The sequence below is a fragment of the Oratosquilla oratoria genome, chromosome 23 (assembly GCF_046742065.1).
Source record: "Oratosquilla oratoria isolate Oo_2021 chromosome 23, ASM4674206v1, whole genome shotgun sequence".
NCBI lineage: Eukaryota > Metazoa > Arthropoda > Malacostraca > Stomatopoda > Squillidae > Oratosquilla > Oratosquilla oratoria.
The window spans coordinates 22956352-22982748 of record NC_134799.1 but is presented as its reverse complement, the minus strand read 5'-3'; the positions used below and the strand labels follow the sequence as shown (position 1 = coordinate 22982748).

The window sequence follows — 26397 nt, the reverse complement described above, 5'->3', positions numbered from 1 at the left end:
GACGTGACGTAATAATACTCGCATCATAAAATATAGTCACCGCTTATATCGATCGTTCTCTCTTTCACCCGCGAATTTTGAAAACCACAGAGAATGGGATTCAGGGCACATTTGAGAGAATGTAAAAACACAGGGGCGACTACAATAAATATAATCAAGACGCCGATATGGCAGCGTCGCGAATCCAATTGCTCTTCATCACTCATACGAGTGCGGCACAGTATGGAAGGTGTTAAATAATCAAATCTTCGTCGTCGTCATCGTAAAGTCGAACAATCGTAAGTCGCGGCCATCGTAAGTCGACGTTTACCTGTATATATATTTCGGGGATGAAATGGGTGGGAATGTTTTTGTGCCTTGTCCTTTTTGGCTACCCCCCTGGTAAGGGGGAAAAAAGCCTTGGTATATGTATGTCTGTATGTATGTATATATATATATATATGTATATATATACATATATAATATATATATATACAGTATATATATATATATATATATATATGTTTTATTTATCTATTTTATTTTATTTATTATTATTATCATTATTATTTTTTTTAAGTTTTGAAGCCGTATGGCATGATTAAACTTAAAGTATTAACAATTTAAACTAATTGCCCAGTTTTGAATTGAAATTTTTTGGTAGCTTTCATCATAGTATGGAAATAGTGTATAAAACATTATAATTGTTTTATTACTTACTCTATTACAGTGATCCCTTGTTTATCATGGTAGATTGGTTCTGAGACTGGCCGCGATAACTGAATTTCCACAAAGTAGGGACACCATATCTACAGTATTTAATGTGTATTTCGACTTTTAAAGCCCTCCCTGTACTGTTAACAACCCACCCATTACAGTACTCTATCAATAATAAGGACAACTATTAAGCAATAACACTTATAATTAAAAAAAAATAAAGATTGTTACTGTACTCAACATGAAAGAAGTTGAAGTAAAATTTGAATAATGATGGTGATGAATTTGCTGCACAGTAGAAATGATGATGAAGCTGATTATGACTTCTACTGTGCAGCCGATGATTATATTTTACGTCTCTTCAGACGGCGGTGCCCATTCCTGGGACACCTCTTCCATTTCTTCTGAAGGTGCAACCGTAGTAGCAGGAACTGGCTCTTTTTTTTGCAAGGCTGCAAAAACATTGTGATAGGAAGTTGCTGCTTCTTTTTCTGTTGAAAGAGCATCTTGTAGGGATTCATGACTTCATTGTCCTTGTTGCAAAATTGCACAGAACAAACCATATCATCGTCCCATTCTTGTGACCCTTCTTTCAATTCTTAAGCCAGGTTGCAGAGCTTGGCCAGCTGTTCCAAAGTCAAGCCAGTTTGGTCGACAATTTCTTCCGTTTCTTCTTCACTGGCCAACTTCATTAAGTCTTTTAGGTCTGTGTCGGTTAGTGGCTGGGAGTGGCAGTCTAATAACTCATCGACGTCTCCCGTGGTCATGTCTGCAAAGCCATCACCACCAATGATCACAGCAATGATCACTTCCATACGGATGATAGTTTTATTATGAGCTGTAACCATTCTCTTCACCGACTTATTAAAGGTGATGGCAGCTGTCTTCCTAATGTTAGCCTTGTCCTTCTTGATGTAGCGAACGGTCGATTTGTTCACGCTAAAATGGCAGGCTACAGCAGCTAAAGTTCTCCCTTCCTTCAACATATCCAGAAATTTCATCTTCTCAGCAATCATCATCATTCTTCATTTGCATTTAGGCTCAGTACCAGCCTTGGAAGAAGCAGCATGCTTGGGAGTCATTGCAGGGTATGAAAACACAAAGTTCAGTGCAAAGAAACAAAAACAAAATTGCACACAGCAAAGCGTAAAGTAGTACAGTAAACTGCTCAGCGAGAAAACTTGAAGCGAAATGGCCATGAGAGAGAGACAAGGGAAGATGCTGCAGATCTGAGCATCGGTCAAAGCACTGATCACAGGCCAGATTACAAAATAGAAAGCTGTGATTCGTTGTCTCTCTCCATTGCATCAATCACAGCCCGTCTTACAACACACTTTGTCACCAAGACGGTACGCTTTGTGTATTCTCAACAACAGGATACGCAGGTACTGTATGCACATCGCATTCCAGATGTTTCTCTCTTTTTTTTTCTTTTTCTTTTTTTTATGTGAGTTACAAGTTCAAATACCCCTGTATATGATTTTTTTTTGCTATTTTACACTTGTTTTGTTGTTCCTAGACTAGGAAATAATATGTATTATTAATATTTTAATGGTTTTAATGAAAAATTTTAGGTGTTCATATATCTCGATTTTTCTATAATTTTCCAGAAACTCCGCAATATATTTTCCATATATATATTTTAAAAATCCGCGAAGTCGTGAATCCGTGATAGTTGAACCATGAAGTAGCGACAGATCACTGTATATATACACACACACTATCAATAGAATTATGAAGGGAATGGAAATCTTAGATAAGAATGATTTATTGAAATGGGACAGTGGAAAAACAAGAGGACACGAAAAGAAACTAAAAAAGATAATTACAGAAGAGATCTGAAAAAAATAGCTTCCCACACAGAGTGATAGACACTTGGAACAAATTAGACAAAGATACAGTGTGTGCAAGCACTATTCAAGATTTTAAGAAAAGTCTTGATGCTGAAAGATACAAAGATGGGTCACCAGGAGTATAGCTCCCTTTCCGTATAATACAACTAGGTAACTACACACACACACGTCGGATACATGGCAAAGATTGGAACTACGGAAAAGAAGTGCAACTTTCGTGGTTCTCAACGACGAGGGAGTACCTTGTTGTATTAGTAGGGAAGGGGGAAAGCTTGTGGTGTAGTGGGACGGTGAAGACATAGGAGAAAGAGAGGGATTACTGAGGAAAATGGAAGGAAATGAGGAAGGGGACGAATGGGCCCCGGATCTTAGGAGAGGTGTAAACAAACGGAGGGCAGAATACACAAGGAAGCAGAGGTGTCAAGAGCAGAAATATAGATAATAACAGCTCAATAGAAAGAGAAGATAACTGATTTTATGGATTTAATAAGGGAGGAGGTGGCAACCTCCCCTGACTAGTAAATCTAGAGGAGCAGCTAAAAAAAATGAACAAAGAATGGGAGATTGGGTTTAACCAATTAACTCTAGTTACCGAAAGAGTTGATAAACTGGAAGAACTAAAGAAAGAGAATCAATGTCTAGCTAAAGAAATAGAAGAATTAAAAGACAGTTAAGAGAAGTAAAGGAAGAGAATGAGGAATTAAAGAGGAATAAAGAAAATAAAGAGTCCATAGCAAAAGAGGTAAGTGATTGGAAAAAAGTACAAGAGAACAATAAAAATTGGATTTAGAGGTATAATGGAACAGCAGATGAAAGAACAAACTAAGAACACAGTTATTAAAGTGATGAGGGAGGAGAATATAGTAAGAGACTTGGCGAATAAAAAGAAATGTATGATTATATTAGGGATGGAAGAGAAGTATAATCCAAATAGGACTACAAGAATAAAGGAGGAAAAGGAAAAAGTAAATAAGATAGAAGTGGTTCAAGAAGATGAACCAGAAATAGGGAAACAAATAGAAGAAATGTCTAGACTAGGGAAATACAATACAGATAAGACCAGACCAATTAAGGTTAAATTCAGGTCACAAACAACAGCAGAGAATATCTTAGCTAAAACAGGGCAACTAGCGGACAGGGAGCAATATAAACAGGTATGGATAAAAAGAGAAATGAATAAAGAGGAAAGAGAGGATGAGAAAAAGACGAAGCTAAGGAAAAAAACTAGAAAAGAACAGTCAGAAAAAGAAGACTGTATGAAGGAGTGATTGTGCCAACAGCACTGTATGGGGCAGAAACATGGAACATAAGAGAGGAAGAGAGAAGGAGTTTGAATGTGTTTGAAATGAGGTGTTTGAGAAGTATGATGGGGGTTACTAGGCTGGATAGAGTGAGAAATGAGGAGGTAAGGAGGAGAACGGGTGGTAAGGGAGTTGGGAGATAGGGTTGATGAAAGAGTATTAGGATGGTTTGGACACATGGAAAGAATGAGTGAAGAAAGACTAGTAAAAGAGGTATGGAAGGCAGATGTGGAGGAAGTGAACATGAGGGGACGTCCTAGGATGAGATGGATGGATGGGGTGAAGGGGACTTTGGGGAAGAGGGGAATGTCTGTTGAGGAAGGACGGGAGGGGACAGAAGACAGGGGTGAATGGAGAATGGTTGTATATGGATGATGCTGTGATGCATGAGGTGGAATGGGTGGGAGGATGGGGGGGTGAGGTAGTATGTGTGAGCAAAATTTGACAGAGCCCAAAGGGATTTCTCCCCATCTTCTTTTCTACATGGGGGGACGGAGAGGGGGGGGTCACCAATTTAATGAAGTGGCCTTGCTGTGGATGTGCTGTGCCTTGCGACACTGCCTCTGACCCAGGGCAGTAGACAAGGTGCAGGGATGACCCATCATCCAGGAGGTGCTAAGATAAGAGGGGGGTGGAGTGTATTTAGGGACGGAATGGGTAGGAATGGTTTTATGCCTTCTTTTTGACTCCCTTGTAAGGGGGAAAAAGCCTTGGTATATGTATGTATGTAGAAGCAGATCAATTTTGTTGTACATGGTCTTCCTTGTCTGAATCCAAATTTATTTGGATTCAGTATAGTTTTTTCTTCCAAATGTTTAACCCATCTATTTTTGATGACCTTTTCGCAAATTTTTGCTACTGTGCTTGTCAGGGAGACCAGTCTGTAATTTGATGGATCTTCCTTGTTTCCTCCCTTTTAAGTCAGTACAATGTTTGCACTCTTCCAGTCCTGTGGCACTTTTCTTTCTTGAGGTGAAAATTTAATTATATTGTATATTTTATCTGTTAATTCTTCCATGCATTCTTTCAGTGTACAATTTACAATTCCGTCTGGACCATGTGATTTTCTGACATCAAGGGTTTTGATTTGGTTGCTGATTTCCTTCTGTGTTACAACTATTTCTTTCATTGAGGGGGATTCTCTATTTCCTCACAGTTAGGTGAGTTTTCTATTGTGAATACTGATTTGAAGTGGTTGTTCATAATTTCAGCCATTTCCAGTTCTTCTGTATATTCGTATTTACCTTGGCACAGCTTTTCTATTTCTTGTTTATTCTTCAGTTTGCCATTTACATACCTGTAAAATAGTTTGGGTTCTTCCTTGCATTTTTCTGTTATTTTTTTTCGTAGTTTCTCTTTTCATCTCTGCATATTTTTACATAATCATTTCTTAGTTTGATGTACATTAGCCATTTGCTTGTTTTCTTGTCTTTTTTCCATTTCTTCCAAGCTTTATCTCTTTTATCCTTAGCCTCACTATATTTTTTGTTGTACCAGCTTTTTATGTATGTTCTTTCCTTTTTTTTTGTTGTAGTACGTATTTATTCACTCCCTCATTATTAATTTCTTTTAGTATATTCCATTTCTCTTCTATCCCTGTTTCTTCATTTTACATCTCTCCTCTTTGCCTCCTTTGTCTTGTGGTGTACTTTTCTTTATACCTCTCATATGATTCTCTTGTCCTGTTTTGTATCCAATCTGTGAATGCTCATTTCTTCTTTTCTACAGCCTTCTTTGCTTCATCATCCCACCACTCACTACCCTTCTATTTCCTCCCATCCACCTTGTTACATGCACCATCTTTGCACACCTTGTGACTCCCTCCTTGAAATATCCCCATTCCTCCTCCACTCCTAGTTCTACTCTATTCTTGACTCCCTCCCACTCTTCTCTCAGCTTCTTGTCCTCTTTTTCTTTCTCATTTAAGCAGTTTATTCTAAGTACCTCCCTACCTTCTGTCCTTTTCCTCTTTCTCCATCTATCCTCCACTCTCAACTTACACCAAAAAATGATCTGATATTCCACCACTCTTCCCTAAAAACATGTGAATCCAAAACTCATCCTACTCTTCTGTTTACCACTGTATAGTCTATTAAAGCCCAATCTACCACTCCCATGTATATTTATAATTGACTTTCTTCCTAAACAAAATATTTGCCATCATCAACTCTCCAGGCACATCTCCACCATCATATCTCCACCACAATCTTTTCCTGGAACTCCACATTTCCCAACCACTCCTTCTGTTTGTTCATCCCCAACCCTAACATTGAGATCTCCCAATACCACTACATTGACATTTCTCCCTAAACCCTCTATGCATTAATTTAAATCTATCCAAAAAGCCTCCCTTTCTTCTACACTCTTCTCACTACCAGGTCCATATGCACTTACAAAAACCCACATCTCCCTTCCCAGTTTCACCTTCATCCACATTAACCTTGAAGAAACCTATAGGAGTGGAGCAGTTTTGTTCCAAAAATTCTGCCTGCCTATTGCAAGTGGGTAGAGCTTATCAGTGAGCCAAGAATTAATCTTTTAAGTCTCATGTTAGTTATGTTAGTTAGGAGGGAGGTTTTTTGCCATCCATGGACCTGACCACAACATCTTTTGATCTGCCCTGTGTTGCCAGTAATACTTAGGATCCGAGAGCAGAAACCATAGCCCAGATAGCTATCCTAAATAAATCTGACCACAACATCTTTTGATCTGCCCTGTGTTACCAGTAATACTTAGGATCTGAGAGCAGAAACCATAGCCCAGATAGCTATCCTAAATAAATCTGGCTGGCAAATGAAGGTGCCTCTGCTTAAGGGTCAGAAGAAGCTTCTTCACTGGGCATTGACTCTTGTACCCAAGTTGGTAATATGGCAGTTGATGTTTCTCACTGAACACTCCGAACTGTTCTGGGTTCTTTTCCTTGACTTGTCTGGCTGTCACACATGGATTAGACTCTAGTTCATGTTTTACATTAGTTTAGCCTAATGCCAAGTCTTTTTAGGCCTCCCAGACCTCTTAGCCTTGCAGTGGATGTGCTGTCTTGCTGCATTGCCTCTGACCCAGGGCAGTGGGCAAGATGCAGAGATGACCTGTCATTCAGGAGGAGCCAAGAAAAGAGGGAGGGAGGGGGAATGAGACTGGAGTATATGGAGATGAAATGGATGGGAGTGGATTTATGTCTTTGACTTTAATTACCTTCCTTGTAAGGGTGAAAAAACTGTTGTATATGTATATATATAAATATTATGTGTATCTAATGAGACATGAGTACCTTTTAAGATGGAAGATTAGCAATTTAATATAAGTTGTATGATTCTTTTTTATTTAGAAGTGTTTTTATTAGCTCTGATGTATTTACTTTGTTTTGTTCCTAGTTCTTTGTGGAAATGCAGTACTATGCAGAACAATTCCAAAAACTTCAGGAACACCACACAGCTTCAATGATATCTGATCACAGTCGCTCATCCCCCATCACATCGCCAGATGACCTGTCTACCTTCACATGTACATCTGCAGACCTTACTAGAACACCTGCCCTCAATGTAGAAGCAATGGCTAAACAGGTATTGTATTTTGCCTGGTACTTCATTCCTGGCATTGAAGCTCTCTATTATCATCTATAGGGTGTTCACTAAAAGGATTCACAAGAGTACTCACATGCAGAGTGAATACATTTTTGTACCACATAGTATATAAATATTTCTATATGTATATAAGAATATATGTGCATATGTGCTGTGTCTTGCTGCATTGCATCTGAAACGAACAGTGGGTGGAAAACAGGGATGACACCTTCATCCACAAGGGGGGTGGGGGTGAAGGAAACAAATGGGTAATGGATGGGAATGGGAGGGAGGGTTGCCATGTAAATGAAATTGTGGGGGTAAACCAGCTCCAGCTGTAAGGCCATGCTTTGGATGTGCTGCATTACAGTGGGCAGGAGATAGGGATGGCCCTTCTTACATAAAGATGTAAGACAAAATGGAAACAAATGGGTGTTGGATGGATGGTGAGGTGGGTGCAAACCTTGACTTACTAACTCCCTTACAAGGGGTAAAAAGCCTATTGGTGGATATGTGCACATACAGTACTTGTCAAAAGTATGGGGTACCTAGCCCTTGCAGCCACATATTGATTATGAAAATAGGAAGGCATTTTCTAAGGTGAAATTATGTAGATAGAATGTATCTGGCAACCCCCAGCTGTCACACTGGGTCAACAGAGTGGAACATGAGGGAGAACCCAGCCAGTCGCTCCCATGCTGGTGTAGGAAGAGCATTTATAGGTACCTCTCTTCAGGACCTTGCCTTTTTTTACACAGGTTTTCTTCATTTCCCTAGGGTTTGTATCATTACCATGGCTTGTACAAAGAAATTAACTAAAGAAATAATTGCCCAAGTCATTGGACTAAAGAAGGTAGGCCATGGAACTAAAGAAATCAATGAGATGTTGAAAGTGGCCAAGTCCAAAGTCAAAAGATACATGGTGTGATTTCAGAAGGGAGGAGGGTTGGAGATACCATCCCAGTAACCTAGTGCAGGGGTCCCAAGAAGACTTCTCCTTCAGAGACTGTTTTTGTTAATGTATTTGACTCTGAAGAATATATGAAGTTCAAAACCCTTGGAGAAGTCTTCTTAGGATGCCCTATCCTAGGTTTCTGGGATGGTATCTCCAGCCTTCCTCTCTCCCAAAATCGCACTATGTATCTCTTGATTTTGGACTTGGCCACCTTCAACATTTCACTGATTTCTTTAGTTCCATGGCCTACCTTCTGTAGTCCAATGACTTGGGCAAATATTTCTTAAGTTAATTTCTTTGTAGGAGCCATGGTAATGATGCAGACCCTAGGGAAATGAAGAAAACCAGTGTGAAAGAAGGCAATGTTTCAAAGAGAGGGGTTACTCTTCCGACAGCAGCGGAGCAACTGGTTGGGTTTTCCCTCACATACCATTTTGTTGGCCCAGTGTGACAGCAGGGGGTTGCCAGATACATTGTATCTATATAATTTCACCTCAGAAAATGCCCTCCTATTTTCATTGTCAATATATGGCTGCAAGGGGTAGGCACTGCATACTTTTGACAAGTACTGTATTTACCTAGTTTATTGTACAAGGGAGCTATGCTCATATTGACCTGTCTTTGTATCTTTCAGCATCAAGTTTTTTCTTAAAATCCAAATTATTCCAGGTATCCAGTACTCTTTTTAATCTCTTTTATAGTTATCCTTTTTGAGCTTCTTTTTGTGTCCTCTTGTTTTTCCATTGTCCCATTTTAATAAATCATTCCTTTCATGATTCTATTAATAGTCAGCAGCAGTGGCGGCGCCAGGAATTTTTAGTTGGGGAGGCTAAGGGGGGGCTGAGCAAATTTTTGGGGAGGCTAATAGTAATATGATAATACACATATATTATCCTCATTTCAGAAGGGGAGGGGGTTAATGGTTGGGCTAGCACTGATGGCTGACAAATCTTTAGCCCTGGCAATTAAAAATTCCACTTAATAAAATTATTTCAATGAGTGTTTTAAATTTTCAACTTGCTCATTTCAGTTGGGGGGGCTAATGGGGGGGCTGGCCACTTTTTTGGGTGGAAGTAAATTGAGAGTGGAGAATAGGTGGAGAAAGAGGAAAAGGGCAGAAGGTAGGGAGGTACTTAGAGTGAACTGCTTAAATGAAGAAAAAAAGGAGAATGAGTATAAGAAGAAGCTGAGAGAGGAGTGGGAGAGAGTAAAGGATAGAGTAGAACTAGGAGTAGAGGAGGAATGGGGATGGTTCAAGGAGGGAGTCATAAGGTGTGCAAAGATGGTGTGTGGAACAAGGAGGGCGGGAGGAAATAGAAGGAAGGGTAGTGAGTGGTGGGATGAGGAAACAAAGAAGGGTGTAGAGGAGAAGAAACAGGCATTCATAGATTGGCTACAAATTAGGACGAGGGAATCATATGAGAGATACAAAGTAAAGAGAAAGGAAGTTAAGCATAAGATAAAGGAAGCAAAGAGGAGAGCTGATGTGAAATGGGGAAAGAGTATGACAGAAAATTTTGAAAGTAATAAAAAGATGTTTTGGAAGGAAGTTAAAAGAGGAAGAGGAGGCGAATCGAGTAGAGAAGAAAAGGTAAAAGGTGCAGATGGAGAGATGATGATGGAAGAGAAGGCAGTGAGAGGAAGGTGGGCAGAGGATTTTAGGGAGTTGCTAAATGTGAAAGAGGATAGGGAGGGAAAGGTAGTTGCAGTGGGAAGCACAAAGAAAATGAGAGTGATGAGTGAGGAAAATGGAGGAGAAATAGGGAAGGATGAAGTGAAAGCAGCTGTTAAGATGATGAGAGCAGGTAAGGCACCTGGGTTGGATGGATGCCATGCAGAATGTCTGAAGAAAGGAGGTACAGTTATGGTGGACTGGCTGGTGAGGTTATTTAATGTTTAAGAGAGGGTAGAATGCCAGAAGACTGAAGGAGTGCCTGTATAGTTCCGCTTTACAAGGGAAAGGGGGATAAGTGTGAGTGTAGTAGTTACAGAGGGATCAGCTTGTTGAGTGTAGTTGGGAAGGCTTATGGGAGGGTCTTGATTGAGAGGAACAGAGGGAGTAATTGGTGAGGAACAGTGGTTTTAGGACAGGTAGGGGATGTGTAGATCAGATTTTTGTGGTAAGACAGATATGTGAGAAAGCTATAGGAAAGGGGAAGGATGTTTTTTTGGCTTTTATGGATCTGGAAAAGGCTTACGACAGGGTAGACAGGAAGGCACTGTGGGAGGTACTACAGATATATGGGATAGGAGGAAAGCTGTTAAGAGCAGTCAAGAGTTTTTATGAGAGTAGTAGAGCTTGTGTTAGGATTAGAAATGGAGAGAGTGAATGGTGTGAGGTAAAGGTGGGACTTCGTCAGGGGTGTGTTATGTCGCCCTGGCTGTTCAATCTTTACATGGATGGGGTGGTGCGAGAGGTGAATGCAAGGGTAGGGGTCAGGGGTTGGAGATGATTAAAGAAAATGAAGAAAAATGGGAGGTGAGCCAGTTGTTGTTTGCTGATGACACTGAGCTTGTAGCAGGATCAGAGGAGGGATTGAGGAAGTTAGTGACAGAGTTTGAGAAGGTGTGTGAAAGAAGGAAGCTGAAGATAAATGTGGGTAAAAGTAAGGTGATGAGATGTACAAGGGGAGAGAGTGACAGTAGGCTGGAAGTGAGCATTAAGGGTGAGAAACTGGAGGAAGTGGATAGTTTTAGAGACTTGGGTGCGAATGTGACAGGAAAGGGAGGAGTGGGGGTGGAGGTAGAATGTAGATTGAGAGAATAAATAGTAAATGCCTTGATGGATTAAAAAGTGTAATGAGAAATAGACATCTGGGAATGGATGCTAAGAGGAGGTTATATGAAGGAGTGATTGTGCCAACAGCAATGTATGGGGCAGAAACATGGAACATGAGAGAGGAAGAGAAAAGGAGTTTGAATGTGTTTGAGATGAAATGTCTGAGAAGTATGATAGAAGTTACTAGGCTAGATAGAGTGAGAAATGAGGAGGTGAGGAGGAGAACAGGAGTGGAAAGGGAGCTGGGAGATAGGGTTGATGAAAGAGTATTAGGATGGTTTGGACACATGGAAAGAATGAGTGAAGAAAGACTAGTAAAAGAGGTGTGGAAGGCAGAGGTGGAAGGAGTGAACACGAGGGGCCGTCCTAAGATGAGATGGATGGATGGGGTGAAAGGGGCTTTACAAAAGAGAGGAAGGATGGGAGAGGACAGAAGATAGGGGTGAATGGAGAAGGGTTGTGTATAGATGATGCTGGGATGCATGAGGGCGAGTGGGTGGGGGATGGGGAGTGAGGAAGTATGTATGAGAAAAAAAAAATTGACACAGCCTGAAGGGATTTCTCCCCATCTTCTCCTTTTGTGCATGAGGGGACGGCGAGGGGGGTCGCCGAATTTATGAAGCAGCCTTGCTGTGGATGTGCTGTATCTTGCGACACTGCTTCTGACCCAGGGCAGTGGACAGGATGCAGGGATGCCCTGTCATCCAGGAGGTGCCAAGATAGGGAAGAGGGTGGAGGGGAGTGGAATATATGGGAAATGAAATGGGTGGGAGTGATTTCTATGCCTTTTTCTTATTGGCTACCCCCCATGTAAGGGAGAAAAAGCCTTTGGTATATGTATGTATATGTAGGTATTCCCACTTGGATTGTAAAAGGTAAGAAAAACGGGACGGGGATTGGGACCATTTGTTTGATGGTTGCGATGTATAGCAAATCTCCAATTTTCTCTTCTTTGCTGATGAGGTGTGAGGTGAAGGTGAGGAATGTGGCATGAGTGGAGGATGTGTAAGGTGGGTGTGGCTAGTAAATGCTTGCAGAGTGCTACGCACAGTTTTGCTGCTTTTCTCCTCTTTCTTTTTCCTTCTTGATTCTATTTCAGGCATTCACGGGCCCTCTATATTCTGCCGCTTCACTCTTTTGTTTCTTGTTAATTTTCCCATGATCACAGCAACAATACAGGGCGAGGAATCAAAATTGTTGCATACAGTGAGAGCGCCAGGAGTGACATCACTTTCATTTGACCTTTTCAAGACTACTGGTGCCCTGTCCACTGTCTTTGTGGGTTATGCTGGTGGGAGGAATTACCAAATATCTCCATAAAGACAATTCTGTAGCAAAAAACGAAATAGTTACAGAAATGTTGATGCTATTTCAATATACAGAATGTGTTTTTTTCAATGGGGTTGCCAGAGGTTGCCAATATTTTATGTTTTATTCTGTATAAAAAAAAAAAAAATAGAAACGAAATACAGCTGTATAACTTTGTATGAGTGTTGCCACCATCATAGAGATTCTTTTGAAATGTTTACCTAAAATTTGCTCATGTATCAGAATTTTTTCTAAATATTGCTGGTGACGCTCCCTTAAAGTTTTCCCAATTATCTTTTTGAAATAATATTCTAATTTTCTCAAAATCTGTTTTGTTATATATCAGTCTTTTCTGTGTTTCTTGTTTCTCCCCATATATATTTTCTCGTTTTGTTCAAGCTCAAGTAGTATGTGGTCACTCTTCCCAATTGGTGTCTTGTATTCAATTTTATCCACAATTTCAGGCTCTGATGTAAATATTAAATCTAGTCTCAATGGTTCTTCATTATTTCTATATCTGGTATTTTCTTTTACCCATTGAGTCATTGTGTATTCAATGGTCATGTCCAGTAGTATGTTTCCCCAAAGGTCCTCTCCACCTTTCACTGTCATCTCCCAACATATTTCTTTAGAGTTAAAATCACCCATAATTACTAGATTTCCTCCTTTCAGCATTTCATTTAATGTATGCCTTGTGTCTTCCAACATTTTGGAATGGTCACTCTTTCCAAGAACATGTTTTTGGGGGCACATAGATCACCACAAATTTTCTACTTTTCATGTCACTATTTTCAACTGTCATCATTTCCACATTATTTTCTCCTGTGTCACATGTAACAGGAAACGGATGAGTTAAGGGTGGAGGTAAATTGTAGAATGAGGGAAGCAACCATATGTCTAGGGGGAATGATGTGTCATGAGAAATAGATATCTGGGGATGGATCTAGAAAGAAGATTGTATGAATGGGTGATTGTGTCTACAACACTATACAGGCAAAGACTTAGAATTTAAGGGAGGCAGAAAGGAAAAAATTAAATGCATTTGAGAAGTATGTAGGGTGTTTCAAGGATGGATAGTGAGAAAAGAGGAGATGAAGAGAAGAGTGAGGGTGGAAAGGGAGGTGACAGATAGGGCTGATGAGAAAATACTGGGGTGGGTTGGGCATATGAAAAGAATGAGTGAGGAAAGATTAGCAAAGAGTGTGTGGAAGGCAGAGCTAGATGGAGTGAACTTGCTTTTTGTGAGTATTTTGTTCAGGACATACTGTATTTGTGATAATTTTTCATGTTTTGAACCCATAGGTTCTCTTATTTTGTAACATTTAGAGAATTCAGTTATAGATACTTAAATTTTTATTTTCTGGTTGCAATCATAAGTAACTATGAGGCTGTTATTTCTTGTTGCAGGATGCCCTAAGTTCCCTTAACTGCAGCAAGCTGAGTCCCACCAATGAAGACTTATCAGATGTGGAAGGCAGTGTGTTCGACTCAACTGTGAGTTTGTATGGACACCTCCAGACTGAAATGATAAGAACATTGGCAAACTATGTGGTTACAGAAGTGCGGGCTCGTAGCCAGCCATACCGAAAAGACAAATGGTTTAGTATGGAGCATAATGCAAAAGAACCTAGCCCTTCCTTCTGCCCATTGTTAGAAACTCTGGCTCGCCACCTGGCCACCTTACGAGATACTCTTCACCCTCTTCTCTTCACACAGCTATGGCACATAATTGCAGATGCCCTAAATAAGGTAAAACAAAAAAGTTAACATTTAATAAGCTGCAAGGAGTAGAAAATGTAAAATTTCATCAGTTTTCTAACAGATTTCTTGTTCCATCACCACAATCATAGGCCTCCCTCTCCTTTAAACTCGACAGCTACTTAAAATACTCAGCTCATCTCCCTCTCACATCCTGCTCTTCCAGTGACAACTGCATATCTGCTCCCTATACCTTTCATCTCTACCTGACTCACCTCTTGGCACTCATTTTAATTTTTTTTCCTTAAGATTTTTTATTCAAAAAATCTTAAACATCTACATTCATATCTGCTCTTCCTTTGTCCTCACCTTGCAGTTTGTTTCTACCCTCTTTACTCTGTACCTCTCATATGCTTCCTCAGTGACTCATAATTAATAGGCACCTACAAAAAGTGATCCTGCAAGAAAAACACCAGAGTCATCTCCCTGCCATCCATCTTCAAATCCTGTTGACTTCCTTATTTTCATTCGAAGATCCCTGAGGGCTCGATACTTAGTCTTTGGACTGGACCCAGTATCTCTCATCACTTATCATCAACCTCATTAGTATTTCCTCTACCATATAAACACAAGGAGAGCTGGCAGCTGGTAACTGCTCCCTTGAAGATATAAACTTCACAGAAAGTAATAAACTTAATGAGGTATTCGCTAGCTGTTGTCTCAGCAGCAAATGAGTTCTCTAGCTGAGGTCACAGAGCAGACTGAGCTGAGGTCACAGAGCAGACTGAGCTGAGATCATGAAGCAGACTGCATTGAGGTCATGGAGAAGATTGAGTTGAGGTCATGGAGCAGACTGAACTGAGGTCAAGGTTTTTTTTTTTTTTTTTTTTTTTTTCTTTTCTTTTTTTTTTTTCTTTGGAGTATTGTCCCATTCTATGTACTTCTATTCCTTTTTTCATTACTTGTCCCTCTTATATCTCTTTCAGGATTTCTTTTGCGATTTCTTTCTCCTTTTCTCTTGGGTATCTAGCTACCTTATGTTTTTCTTTAATACCATAAACTACTATGCACTTTTTTTTCCACTGTGTGTCTGACCCAATTTTATTTCTCCTTAATTACTTTAATTACTGTTTCTTTAGGATTTTCTTCCACTTGTTGCTGTACTATTTCTTTAAAGGTTATTTTTTGTTTTGTTCCACTTTCCATTGATTTTTTATTTCTTATGTGTGTACCTAATTGTACTACATAGGAAAGGAGCAACTCTTGTGGGGTCATGTCTCTTACTTTCCAATTTATCATATTTCACTTCAAATTCATATATGGTTCTAACTTGGGCTATATACTTTTCAAACTCATGCTTGGATTTGAATTGATGATAAATAGCTTTATGGATTGCATGACTCTACTCAGTAGTTTCTACCCAGCATTCTGGCCAGATGGGTCTATAGTATATGACACCTGGTGTGGAGGCATTAAGAAAAAATAGTTAAAGCATATTAGTATAATATAAGGCTTCAGTTTTGTCAAAGAAGCATCCATTGTGATATGAGGGGAAATATCATAATCTAATTTGATGATGGTTTTCAGTTTGTATATGAGGAGGTAATTCTACAGAACCACTTTAATGAAGCTGGAGCAACTCAACTACAATATGACATGTTTCAAGGTCTCTTTCCAATCTTTGGACAGTTCACTCAGAAGCCAGAGAATTACTTTAAACTGTAAGTTATAATATAATATTCATAATTGTATAATATAATAATAGAATAGAATATTTATATAATATATAATGAGGAAAATGGGGGAGAAATAAGAAAAGATGAGGTGAAAGGAGTTATTAAAATGAGAGCAGGTAAGGCATCTGGGTTGGTTGGGTGTCATGTGGAGTGTAAAAAGGGGAGGTGCAGTGATGGTGGACTGGCTGGTGAGGTTTAATTTTTGTGTAAGAGAGGATAGAGTGCTGGAGGAGTGCCTGTATAGTTCTACTTTAAAAGGGAAAAGGGGACAAGTGTAAATGTAGTAGTTTCAGAGGGATCAGTTTGTTGAGTGTAGTTGGGAAGGCTTATGGGAGGGTTTGGAGAGAAACAGAGGGACTAATTGGTGAGGAACAGTGTGGGTTTAGGAAAGGTCAGGGTTGCATGGATCATATTTTTGTGGTAAGGCATATATGTGAGAAAGCTTTAGGAAATGGTAATGATTTTTTTGGGGGGAGAGGAGCTTTATGGATTTGGAAAAAGGTTATGACAGGGTAGACAGGAAGGTAGTGAGGGAGTTTTTGCAATTATATGGGATTGGGGGAAAGCTGTTGAGAGCAGTTTAGTTTTTATAAGAGTAGTAGAGCCTGTGTTGGAATTAGAAATGGAAATAGTGAGTGGTTTGAGGTAGGAGTGGGACTTCACCAGGGATGTGGGAGGTAAATGCAAGGGTAATGGGCAGGGGATAGAGATGGTTAAAGAAAATGGAGAAAAATGTGAGATCAGCCAGTTTTTGTTTGCTGACAACACTTCATTTGTAGCAGGATCAGAGGAGGGATTAAGGAAAGTAGTGACGGTATTTGGGAAGGTGTGCAAAAGGAGGAAGTTGATGGTAAATGTGGGTAAAAGTAAGATGATGAAATGTACAAAGGGAGAGGATGGCAGCAAATTGGAAGTATTACAGGAGAGAGACTGGAGGAAGTGGATAGCTTTAGATACTTGGGGATGCATGTGACAGGAAAGGGAGTGGAGGTAAAATGTAGATTGAGAGAAACAAGTGGTGGATTAAAAATTGTAATAAGAAATAGACATTTGGGAATGGAAACTAAAAGTGGTGGATTAAAAATTGTAATAAGAAAGTGGTGGATTAAAATTTTTAATAAGAAATAGACATTTGGGAATGGATACTAAAAGGTGATTGTATGAAGGGGTGATTGTGCCGACAGCACTGTATGGGGCAGAAACATGGAACATAAAAGAGGAGGAGTGTAAGTATGTTTGAGATGAAATGTCTGAGGAGTATGGTAGGTTACTAGGATGGATTGAGTGAGAAACAAGAAGGTGACGAAGTAAGGGTGGAAAAGAAAGTGGGAGATAGGGTTAATGAAAGTATAAGGATGGTTTGGACACTTGTAAAGAATGCGTAAAGAAAAATTAGTAAAGTGTGGAAGGTAGAGGTGGATGGAGCAAACATGAGGGGGAACCAAGGATGAGATGAATGGATGAGGGGTAAAAGGGGCATTGAGCAAGAGGGGGATGTCTGTTGAGGAAGGGAGAAGGCAGAAGATGGGGGTGAGTGGAGAAAGGTTGTGTATGGATGATGCTGTGATGCATGAAAGAGAGTGGATGGGGGATAGGGGAGTAGGGGAGTCCTAATGTGTGAATGATATTGTGACATAGCCTGATATTTCTCCCTGTCTTCTATTTTTTTGCATGAAGGGACAGAGAAGGGGTCACTGATTAAGTGAAGCAGCCTTGCTATGGATGTGCCATGTCTTGCTGCATTGCTTCTGACCCAGGGCAGCGGGTGGGATACAGGGATGACCTGTCATCCACAAGGAGCCAAGAAAAGAGGGAGGGAAAGAGGGGAGTGAACGAGAGTGGAGAGAGTGGGGATTAAATTGGTGGGAGTGGAATTAGGCTTTTTTATTTTGGCTGCATCCCATGTAAAGGGAAAATGCCCTTGGTATATGTATGTATAATGTTTCTATTATCTAGGGTTATCATTATGAACATACATACATATACCAAGGCTTTTTCCCCCTTACAAGGGAGGTAGCCAAAAAGGAAAAGGCATAAAATCAGTCCCACCCACTCCATCCTCAAATACACTCCACACCCCTCCACCCTCCCTCTTATCTTAGCACCTCCTGGATGACGGGTCATCCCTGCGCCTTGTCCACTGCCCTGGGTCAGAAGCAGTGTCACAAGACACAGCACATCCACAGCAAGGCCGCTTCATATATTCTGCGACCCCCCTCTCCGTCCCCCCATGCATAAAAGGAGAAGACGGGGAGAAATCCCTTTGGGCTGCGTCAAATTTTGCTCACACATACTACCTCACCACCCCATCCACCTCATGCACCGCCCATTCCACCTCATGCATCACAACTTCATCCATATACAACCATTCTCCATTCACCCCTGTCTTCTGTCCTCTCCCGTCCTTCCTCAACAGACATTCCCCTCTTCCCCAAAGCCCCCTTCACCCCATCCATCCACCTCATCCTAGGACGTCCCCTCATGTTCACTCCCTCCACATCTGCCTTCCATACCTCTTTTACTAGTCTTTCTTCACTCATTCTTTCCATGTGTCCAAACCATCCTAATACTCTTTCATCAACCCTATCTCCCAACTCCTTTTCCACCCCGTTCTCCTCCTCACCTTCTCATTTCTCACTCTATCCAGCCTAGTAACCCCCATCATACTTCTCAGACACCTCATCTCAAACACATTCAAACTCCTTCTCTCTTCCTCTCTTATGTTCCATGTTTCTGCCCCATACAGTGCTGTTGGCACAATCACTCCTTCATACAGTCTCCTCTTAGCATCCATTCCCAATTGTCTATTCCTCATTACACTTTTTAATCCACCAAGGCATTTACTCGCTTCTCTCAATCTACATTCTACCTCCACCTCCACTCCACCTTTTCCTGCCACATTTGCACCCAAGTATCTAAAACTATCCACTTCCTCCAGTCACTCTCCCTTAATGCTCACTTCCAGTCTACTGCCACTTTCACCCCTTGAACATCTCATCACCTTACTTTTACCCACATTTATCTTCAGCTTTCTTCTATCACACACTTTCCCAAACTCTGTCACCAACTTCCTCAATCCCTCCTCTGATCCTGCCACAAGCGCAGTGTCGTCCGCAAACAACAGCTGGCTCACCTCCCACTTTTCTCCATTTTCTTTAACCATCTCCAATCCCTGAACCACTACCCTTGCATTTACAAAGGATTACAAAGGCGGAGCATGCCGACAGGAGACCTTTTGATCCATATCTAGGTCGGATGCAAAAAAAAAAAAAAATCATATTAATAATGAAATAATAAATAAAAACTATAACAATGTAAATAACAAATAAAATACATAAATAAATGCATAGGTATAGTTAAATAATAAACAAACAGGTAAATAGTAAATAATAATAAATTGACATATAACTAATAATAAATGAAAATCAGACAGACAAATGACAACAAAACAAAAACAAATAATATAAGATAAATTATAATCATTACAGCATCTTACTTAGGTATTTATCTAAATGATTCTTAAAGCTTCGAACTGAACTACATTGCACTACCTGTGCAGGAAGTTTATTCCATTCATTAACTACATGGTTGGCAAAGTTGTTTCTACCTACTTCCAAATTGAATCTATTTCCGGACAGTTTGAGACCATTGTTTCTTGTCTGATTTTCATTCAATGTGAAAATTTTGTCACTTTTGATGTCAATTCCCTTTAAAATCTTAAAGACCTGTATCAAGTCACCTCTGAGTCTACGTTTTTTTAGGGAAAACAGATTCATGTGTTTTAGTCGATTTTCGTATGATTTATTTTTGATATTTGGAATCAGTTTTGTGGCTCGCCGTTGTACTTTTTCCAGTCTGTCTCGCACTACCCCATCCATGTACAAGTTGAACAGCCAGGTCGACATAACACATCCCTGACGAAGTCCCATCTTTACCTCGAACTACTCATTCTCTCCATTTCTAATCCTGACACAAGCTCTACTACTCTCATAAAAACTCTTGACAGCTCCTAGAAGCTTTCCTCCTATCCCGTATATCCGCAAAACCTCCCACAGTGCCTTTCTGTCTACCCTGTTGTAAGCCTTTTCCAGATCCATAAAAGCCAAAAAAACATCCTTCCCCTTTCCTATAGCTTTCTCACATATCTGTCTTACCACAAAAATCTGATCTACACAACCTCTGCCCATCCTAAATCCACACTGTTCCCCACCAATTACTCCCTCTGTTCCTCTCCTAATCCTCTCAATCAAGATCCTCCCATAAGCCTTCCCAACTACACTTAACAAGCTAATCCCTCTGAAACTACTACATTCACACTTGTCCCCTTTTCCCTTGTAAAGTGGAACTATACAGGCACTCCTCCAGTCCTCCGGCACTCTACCCTCTCTCCAGCAAACATTAAATAACCTCACCAGTCAGTCCACCATCACTGTACCTCCTTTTTTTAGACATTCTGCATGGCATCCATCCAGACCAGGTGCCTTACCTGCTTTCATCATCTTAACAACTGCCTTCACTTCATCCTTCCTTATTTCTCCTCCATTTTCTTCACTCATCACGGTCATTTTCTTAGCATTTCCCACTGCAGCTATCTTTCCCTCTCTATCCTCCTTCACATTTAGCAACTCCCTAAAATATTCTGCCCATCTTCCCCTTACTTCTCTTCCATTATCATCTCTCCATCTGCACCTTTTACCTTTTCTTCTCTACTTGATTCGCCTCCTCTTCCTTTCTTAATTTCTTTCCAAAACATCTTTTTATTACTTTCAAAATTTTCTGTCATACTCTTACCCCTTTTCACATCTGCTCTCCTCTTTGCCTCCTTTACCTTTTGCTTTACTTCTCTTTTCTTTGTACCTCTCATATGACTCCCTCGTCCTATTTTGTAACCAATCTGTGAAAGCTCGCTTCTTCTCTTCTACAACCTTCTTTGTTTCCTCATCCCACCATTCACTACCCTTCCTTCTATTTCCTCCTGTCCTTCTTGTTCCACACACCATCTCTGCACACTTTGTGACTCCCTCCTTGAACCATCCCCATTCCTCCACTCCTATCTCTACTCTATACTTAACTCCCTCCCACTCCTCCTTCAGCTTCTTCTTGTACTCCTTTTCCTTTTCATTTAAAGAGTTCACTCTAAGCACCTCCCTACCTTTTGTCCTTTTCCTCTTTCTCCATCTATCCTCCACTCTCAACTTACATTCCACCAAAAAATGATCTGATATTTCCCCACCCTCTCCCCTTAGCACATGTACATCCTTAACTCTTTTTATTATACTACATTAATGCTCTATCTACCACCCTTCCCTCCACCACCCTCTCCCATGTGTACTTATGCTTGACTTTCTAGCATCAACTCTCTTTCTAGACACATCTCCACCATCAACTCTCCACTACAATTCTTTCCTGGAACTCCACATTTCCCAACCACTCCATCAATTGGATCATTTCCTACCCTAGCATTAAGGTCTCCCAGTACTATTACATTGACATTTCTCCCTAATCCCTCTATGCACTCATTTAAATCTATCCAAAAAGCCTCCCTTTCTTCCACGCTCTTCTCACTGCCAGGCCCATATGCACATACAAAAACCCACATCACCTTTCCCAGTTTCACCTTCATCCACATTATCCTTGAGGAAACCTCCTTCCACTCCACTACATGTTTACCTATCTCTTCACTGACTAGTATAGCCATCCCTTCCCTCCCTTGCCCTCTCTTCACTCCTGATAACCTCCCACTTACACTCGCCCTTCCCTTTCAACTTAGTTTCACTCAAAGCCAACACATCCATCTTTCTTCTCACAAACATACTACCTATCTCTTCCTTTTTACTCTCATCTGTACCAAATCCACGCACATTAAAAGACCCAAACCTTAGGGTGCTGGTCGGAAAACTCCTAGACCCTCTTATGCCTTACTTTTTTTAGGAATGCCCCCTGTGGGGCTACAGGGAGAAGGATGCCTGGTCCCAATCCCCATCCCTTTTTTCTCGCCTCTTACAATCCAAGTGGAAATACTTAGTGGCCGTATTCTTTTCCCCCACCACAGGAACATGTTATGAATATTTATATACCACCCACCCACTACATGAATCCCTTTAGGCTACAACCCTAAACTCCAACCTATTAACTCACAAACCACACACTGGCAGGTGACATTCATTCCCAAATGTCTATTTTTCATTACACTTTTTTATCCCCCAAGGCAATTACTTGCTTCTCTCAATCTGCATTCTACCTCCACCTCCACTCCTCCAATTTCCTGCCACATACTCCCCTTGTACATCTCATCACCTTATTTTACCCACATTTATCTTCAACCTCTATCGCACACCTTCCCAAGCTTGCTCCATCACTAACTTCCTTAATCCCTTCTCTGGTCTTGCTACAAGTACATGTTATCAGCATACAACAACTGGCTTATCTCCTATTTTTTTTTTCCATTTTCTTTAGTCATCTTCAATCCCCAGCCCATTAGCCTTGCATTTACCTCATGCACCACCCCATCCATATATAAGTTGAACACCCAAGGTGACATAACACATCCATGGTGAAGTCCCACCTTTACTTCAAACAATTCACTCTCTCCATTTCTAATTCTAACACAAGTTTTACTACTCTCATAAAAACTTGACTGTTCTTAAGGAAGTGTTGCATCACTTTATAGAGTAAGTGAATTTTTTTTTTTTTTTTTCAAATATGTGTTTAATGAATATAGGTATAAATACCCCTTACATTAGTGTGTAATTCCTCAGGGTATTGTGTTCCTCCCATGTATATATAAGGCATAGTGAATATTTAATGAAGATATAGTGAGCTCTAGTGAAGCTCTAATTACTTAATGGAAAATCCTTCCACATCATTCAGCTTGGTATGAAATGAAAGCTTAGAGTCTGGGGAACAAATCTTATTGAATACATTTTTTCAAACTAATACCTCTGATTTTTTATTAATTTGTTTCTCTGAATAATTAAAAAATGCTGCAAAATTCAGGTTTCATAAATAAGAAATAAATAAATAAAAAATTCTTCTATTTTTTACTGTAGAAAATAAAGAGCATGATGTTTTCTTTCAAATGAAACAAAAATGACAAAAATCCATAAAGAACAACCAAAGATATTACAACAGAAAGAACAAAAACATAAACTTTACAGGACGGGGGATTTAAATTTTTGCGACCATTTGTTTGATGGTTGCGATGTATAGCAAATCTCCAATTTCCTCTTCTTTGCTGAGGTGTGAGGTGTGTGGCGTGGGTGGAGGAGGTGTAAGGTGGGCGCGGCTAGTAAATGCTTGCGGAGTGCTGGGTCCAGCTTTGCTACTTTTCTCTTTCTTTTTCCTTCTTGTTTCTATTTCAGGCACTCATGGGCGCTATCAATATTCTGCCGCTTCACTCTCGTTTCTTGTTAATTTTTCCATGATCACAGCAACAATACAGAGCGAGGAATCAAAATTGTTGCGTACAGTGGGAGCACCAGGAGTGATGTCACCTTACTTTGACCTTCTCAAGAGTACTGATGCCCTGTCCACTGTCTTTGTGTGTTATGCTGGTGGGAGGAGTTGCCAAATATCTCTATAAACATAATTCTGAAGCAAAAAATGAAATAACTATAGAAATGTTGACGCCATTTCAATATACAGAATGTTTTTTATGCAATGGGGTTGCCAGAGGTTGCCAAAGGTTGCCAATATTTGATCTTTTTTATGCTGTATAAAAAAATAAGAAATGAAATACAGTTGTATAACTTTGTATGAGTATTGCCACCATCATAGAGATTCTTTTGAAATGTTTACTTAAAATTCGCTCATGTACCAGAATTTTTCGAATGATCGCTGGCGACACTCCCTTAAGAGCTTTCCTCCTATTCATATCTGCAATACCTCCCACAATGCCTTCCTGTATACCCTGTCATAAGCCTTTTCCAAATCCATAAAGGCCCAAAACAACATCCTTACCTTTTCCTAAAGCTTTCTCACATATCTGCCTTACCACAAAAATCTGATCCACACAACCCTTACATGTTCTAAACCCACACTGTTTCTCACCAATGACTCCCTCTGTTCCTCTCCTAATCCGTTAAGGGAGCGTTGCCAGTGATTATTAGAAAAATTCTGGTACATGAGCGAATTTTAGGTAAACATTTCAAAAGAATCTCTATGATGGCAACACTCATACAAAATTATACAACTGTATTTTTTTCTATCTTTTTATACAGCATAAAATAGATAAAATATTGGCAACTTCTGGCAACCCCATTGCATAAAAAATGTTCTGTATATTGAAATCATGTCAACATTTCTATAGCTATTTGGTTTTTTGCTACAGAATTGTGTTTATAGAGATATTTGGCAACTCCTCCCACCAGCATACCACACAAAGACAGTGGACAAGGCAGTACTCTGGAAAAGGTCAAAGGTGACGTCGCTCCTGGCGCTCTCACCGTATGCAACAATTCCTGGCGCTCTCACCGTATGCAGCAATTTTGATTCCTCGCCCTGTATTGTTGCTGTGATCATGGAAAAATTTACAAGAAACAAGAGAGTGAAGCGGCAGAATATAGACAGCATGATATTCTTCCGATTTTTTCTTTCCCTGACAATGATCTCAATTTTTTGTCATTAATTCCTGATTGTAATAAACTATCCTGTTAGAAAAAAGAAAGAAAAATGTGGTCGAATAATTTTTGGTTGATGTGAAGTTTTGGGCGATTTGTATGTCAGCTGTACCTGTTTAAGTGGTTTATTTTGTGCTGGCCCACAAATGATTCATATTGTGTAGCATTGCGTGGTGTGGTGCACATGTGTACATATAGCAAGGTGATGACTGGGGTAGATTTTATTTTGGCCAAATTAGATTGATAGCAACATCAACGAAACGGCTTACATGCATTTGTTTACTAGTGATTCAACCCAGGGACTCAGCCTAGGCCTGCGGCCCCCTGGACCCCTGGCCAATGTAATTTTTTTTTGGTGACCCACTATCATACCTGTATAGAGAGGACCTGTGAGTGCCTGAAATAGAAACAAAAAGGAAAAAGGGGAGAAAAGCAGCAAAGCTGCACCCAGCACTCCACAAACATTTACTAGACACGCCCATCTTACACCACACCACTCACCCTCACTTCATCAGCAAAGAAGAGGAAATTGGAGATTTGCTATACTTTGCAACCATCAAACAATTGGTCATGAAAATTTAAATCCCCCATCCTGTAAAGTTTTTTTTTTTTTTTTTTTTGTAATATCTTGGGTTGTTCTTTAACCTCTTCACTCCGGGCCAAAATCTCGCGGGCAGCATTATCTGCCAGACGTACGATGTGTCGTAATACTTGCATCATAAATTATAGTCACCGCTTATATCGATCGTTCTCTCTTTCACCCATGAATTTTGATAACCATAGAAAATGTGAAGACAGTTTAGAGAGTATGTCATTACGCAGGGGCAACTACAATAAACATAATCAAGACGCCGATATGGCAGCCTCGCATATCCACTTGCTCCTCATGCCGCCTACGTATGCGGCACCATATGGAAGGGGTTAAGGATTTTTGTTTTTGTTTTTTTAATTTGAAAGAAAACATTGTGCTCTTTATTTTCTACAGTAAAAAATAAAAAATTTGATTTAATTTATGAAACCTGAATTTTGCAGCATTTTTTTAGAGAAACAAATTAAAATTCAGAGCTATTAGTTTGAAAAATTGTATTCAATAAGATTTGTTCCCCAGACTCGTAAGCTTTCATTTCATACCAAGCTGAATGATGTGGAAGGATTTTCCATTGAGTAATTAATGCTTCACTAGAGCTCACTATATCTTCATTAAATATTCACTATGCCTTATATATGCATGAGAGGAAGACATTACCCTGAGGAATTACACACTAATGTAAGGGGTATTTATACCTATATTCATTAAACACATATTTGAAAAAAAAAAAAAAAAATCACCTACTCTTTTAAAGCAATGTGTCACTCCCTTAAATCAAAACCCTCCCACAAGCCTTCCCAACTACACTCAAACTGATCCTTCTGAAACTACTACACTAACACTCCTCCAGTCCTCCAGCACTCTACCCTCTTTTAGACAAACATTAAACCTCACCAGCCAGTCCACCATCACTGTACCTACATTAAACTCCAAATGACACCCATCAAACCCAGGTGCCTTACCTGCTCTCATCATTTTAATAACTGCTTTCACCCCATCTTTCCTTGTTTCCCCTCCATTTTCTCATTTATCACTCATTTTCTTAGTGCTTCCCACTGCAGCTACCTTTCCCTCCTTCACATTAACAACTCCCAAAAATACTCTGCCCATCTTCCATTTACTGTTTCTTCCATTATCTCTCCATCTGCACCTTTTATTTTTTCATCTCTATTTGATTGGCCTCCCCTTACTCTCTTAATTTCCTTACAGAACATCTTTTTATTACTTTCAAAATTTTCTGTCATACTCTTAACCCCATTTCATATGTTATCTTTGCCTCTTTTATCTTATATTTTACTTCT

The 26397-nt window shown here is 39.9% G+C and overlaps 1 protein-coding gene across 1 annotated transcript in view; it reads left to right on the top strand.

The window, feature by feature from the left end:
• The window catches only part of LOC143038026 (RAD50-interacting protein 1-like), a 77976-nt gene that overhangs the window by 49274 nt on the left and 2305 nt on the right, over nt 1-26397 (top strand). Inside the window, exons 10-12 of the mRNA XM_076206876.1 lie at nt 7225-7413; nt 13863-14204; nt 15741-15874. Coding sequence (XP_076062991.1) covers nt 7225-7413; nt 13863-14204; nt 15741-15874 — 665 coding nt within the window. The remainder of the gene's footprint in view (nt 1-7224; nt 7414-13862; nt 14205-15740; nt 15875-26397) is intronic.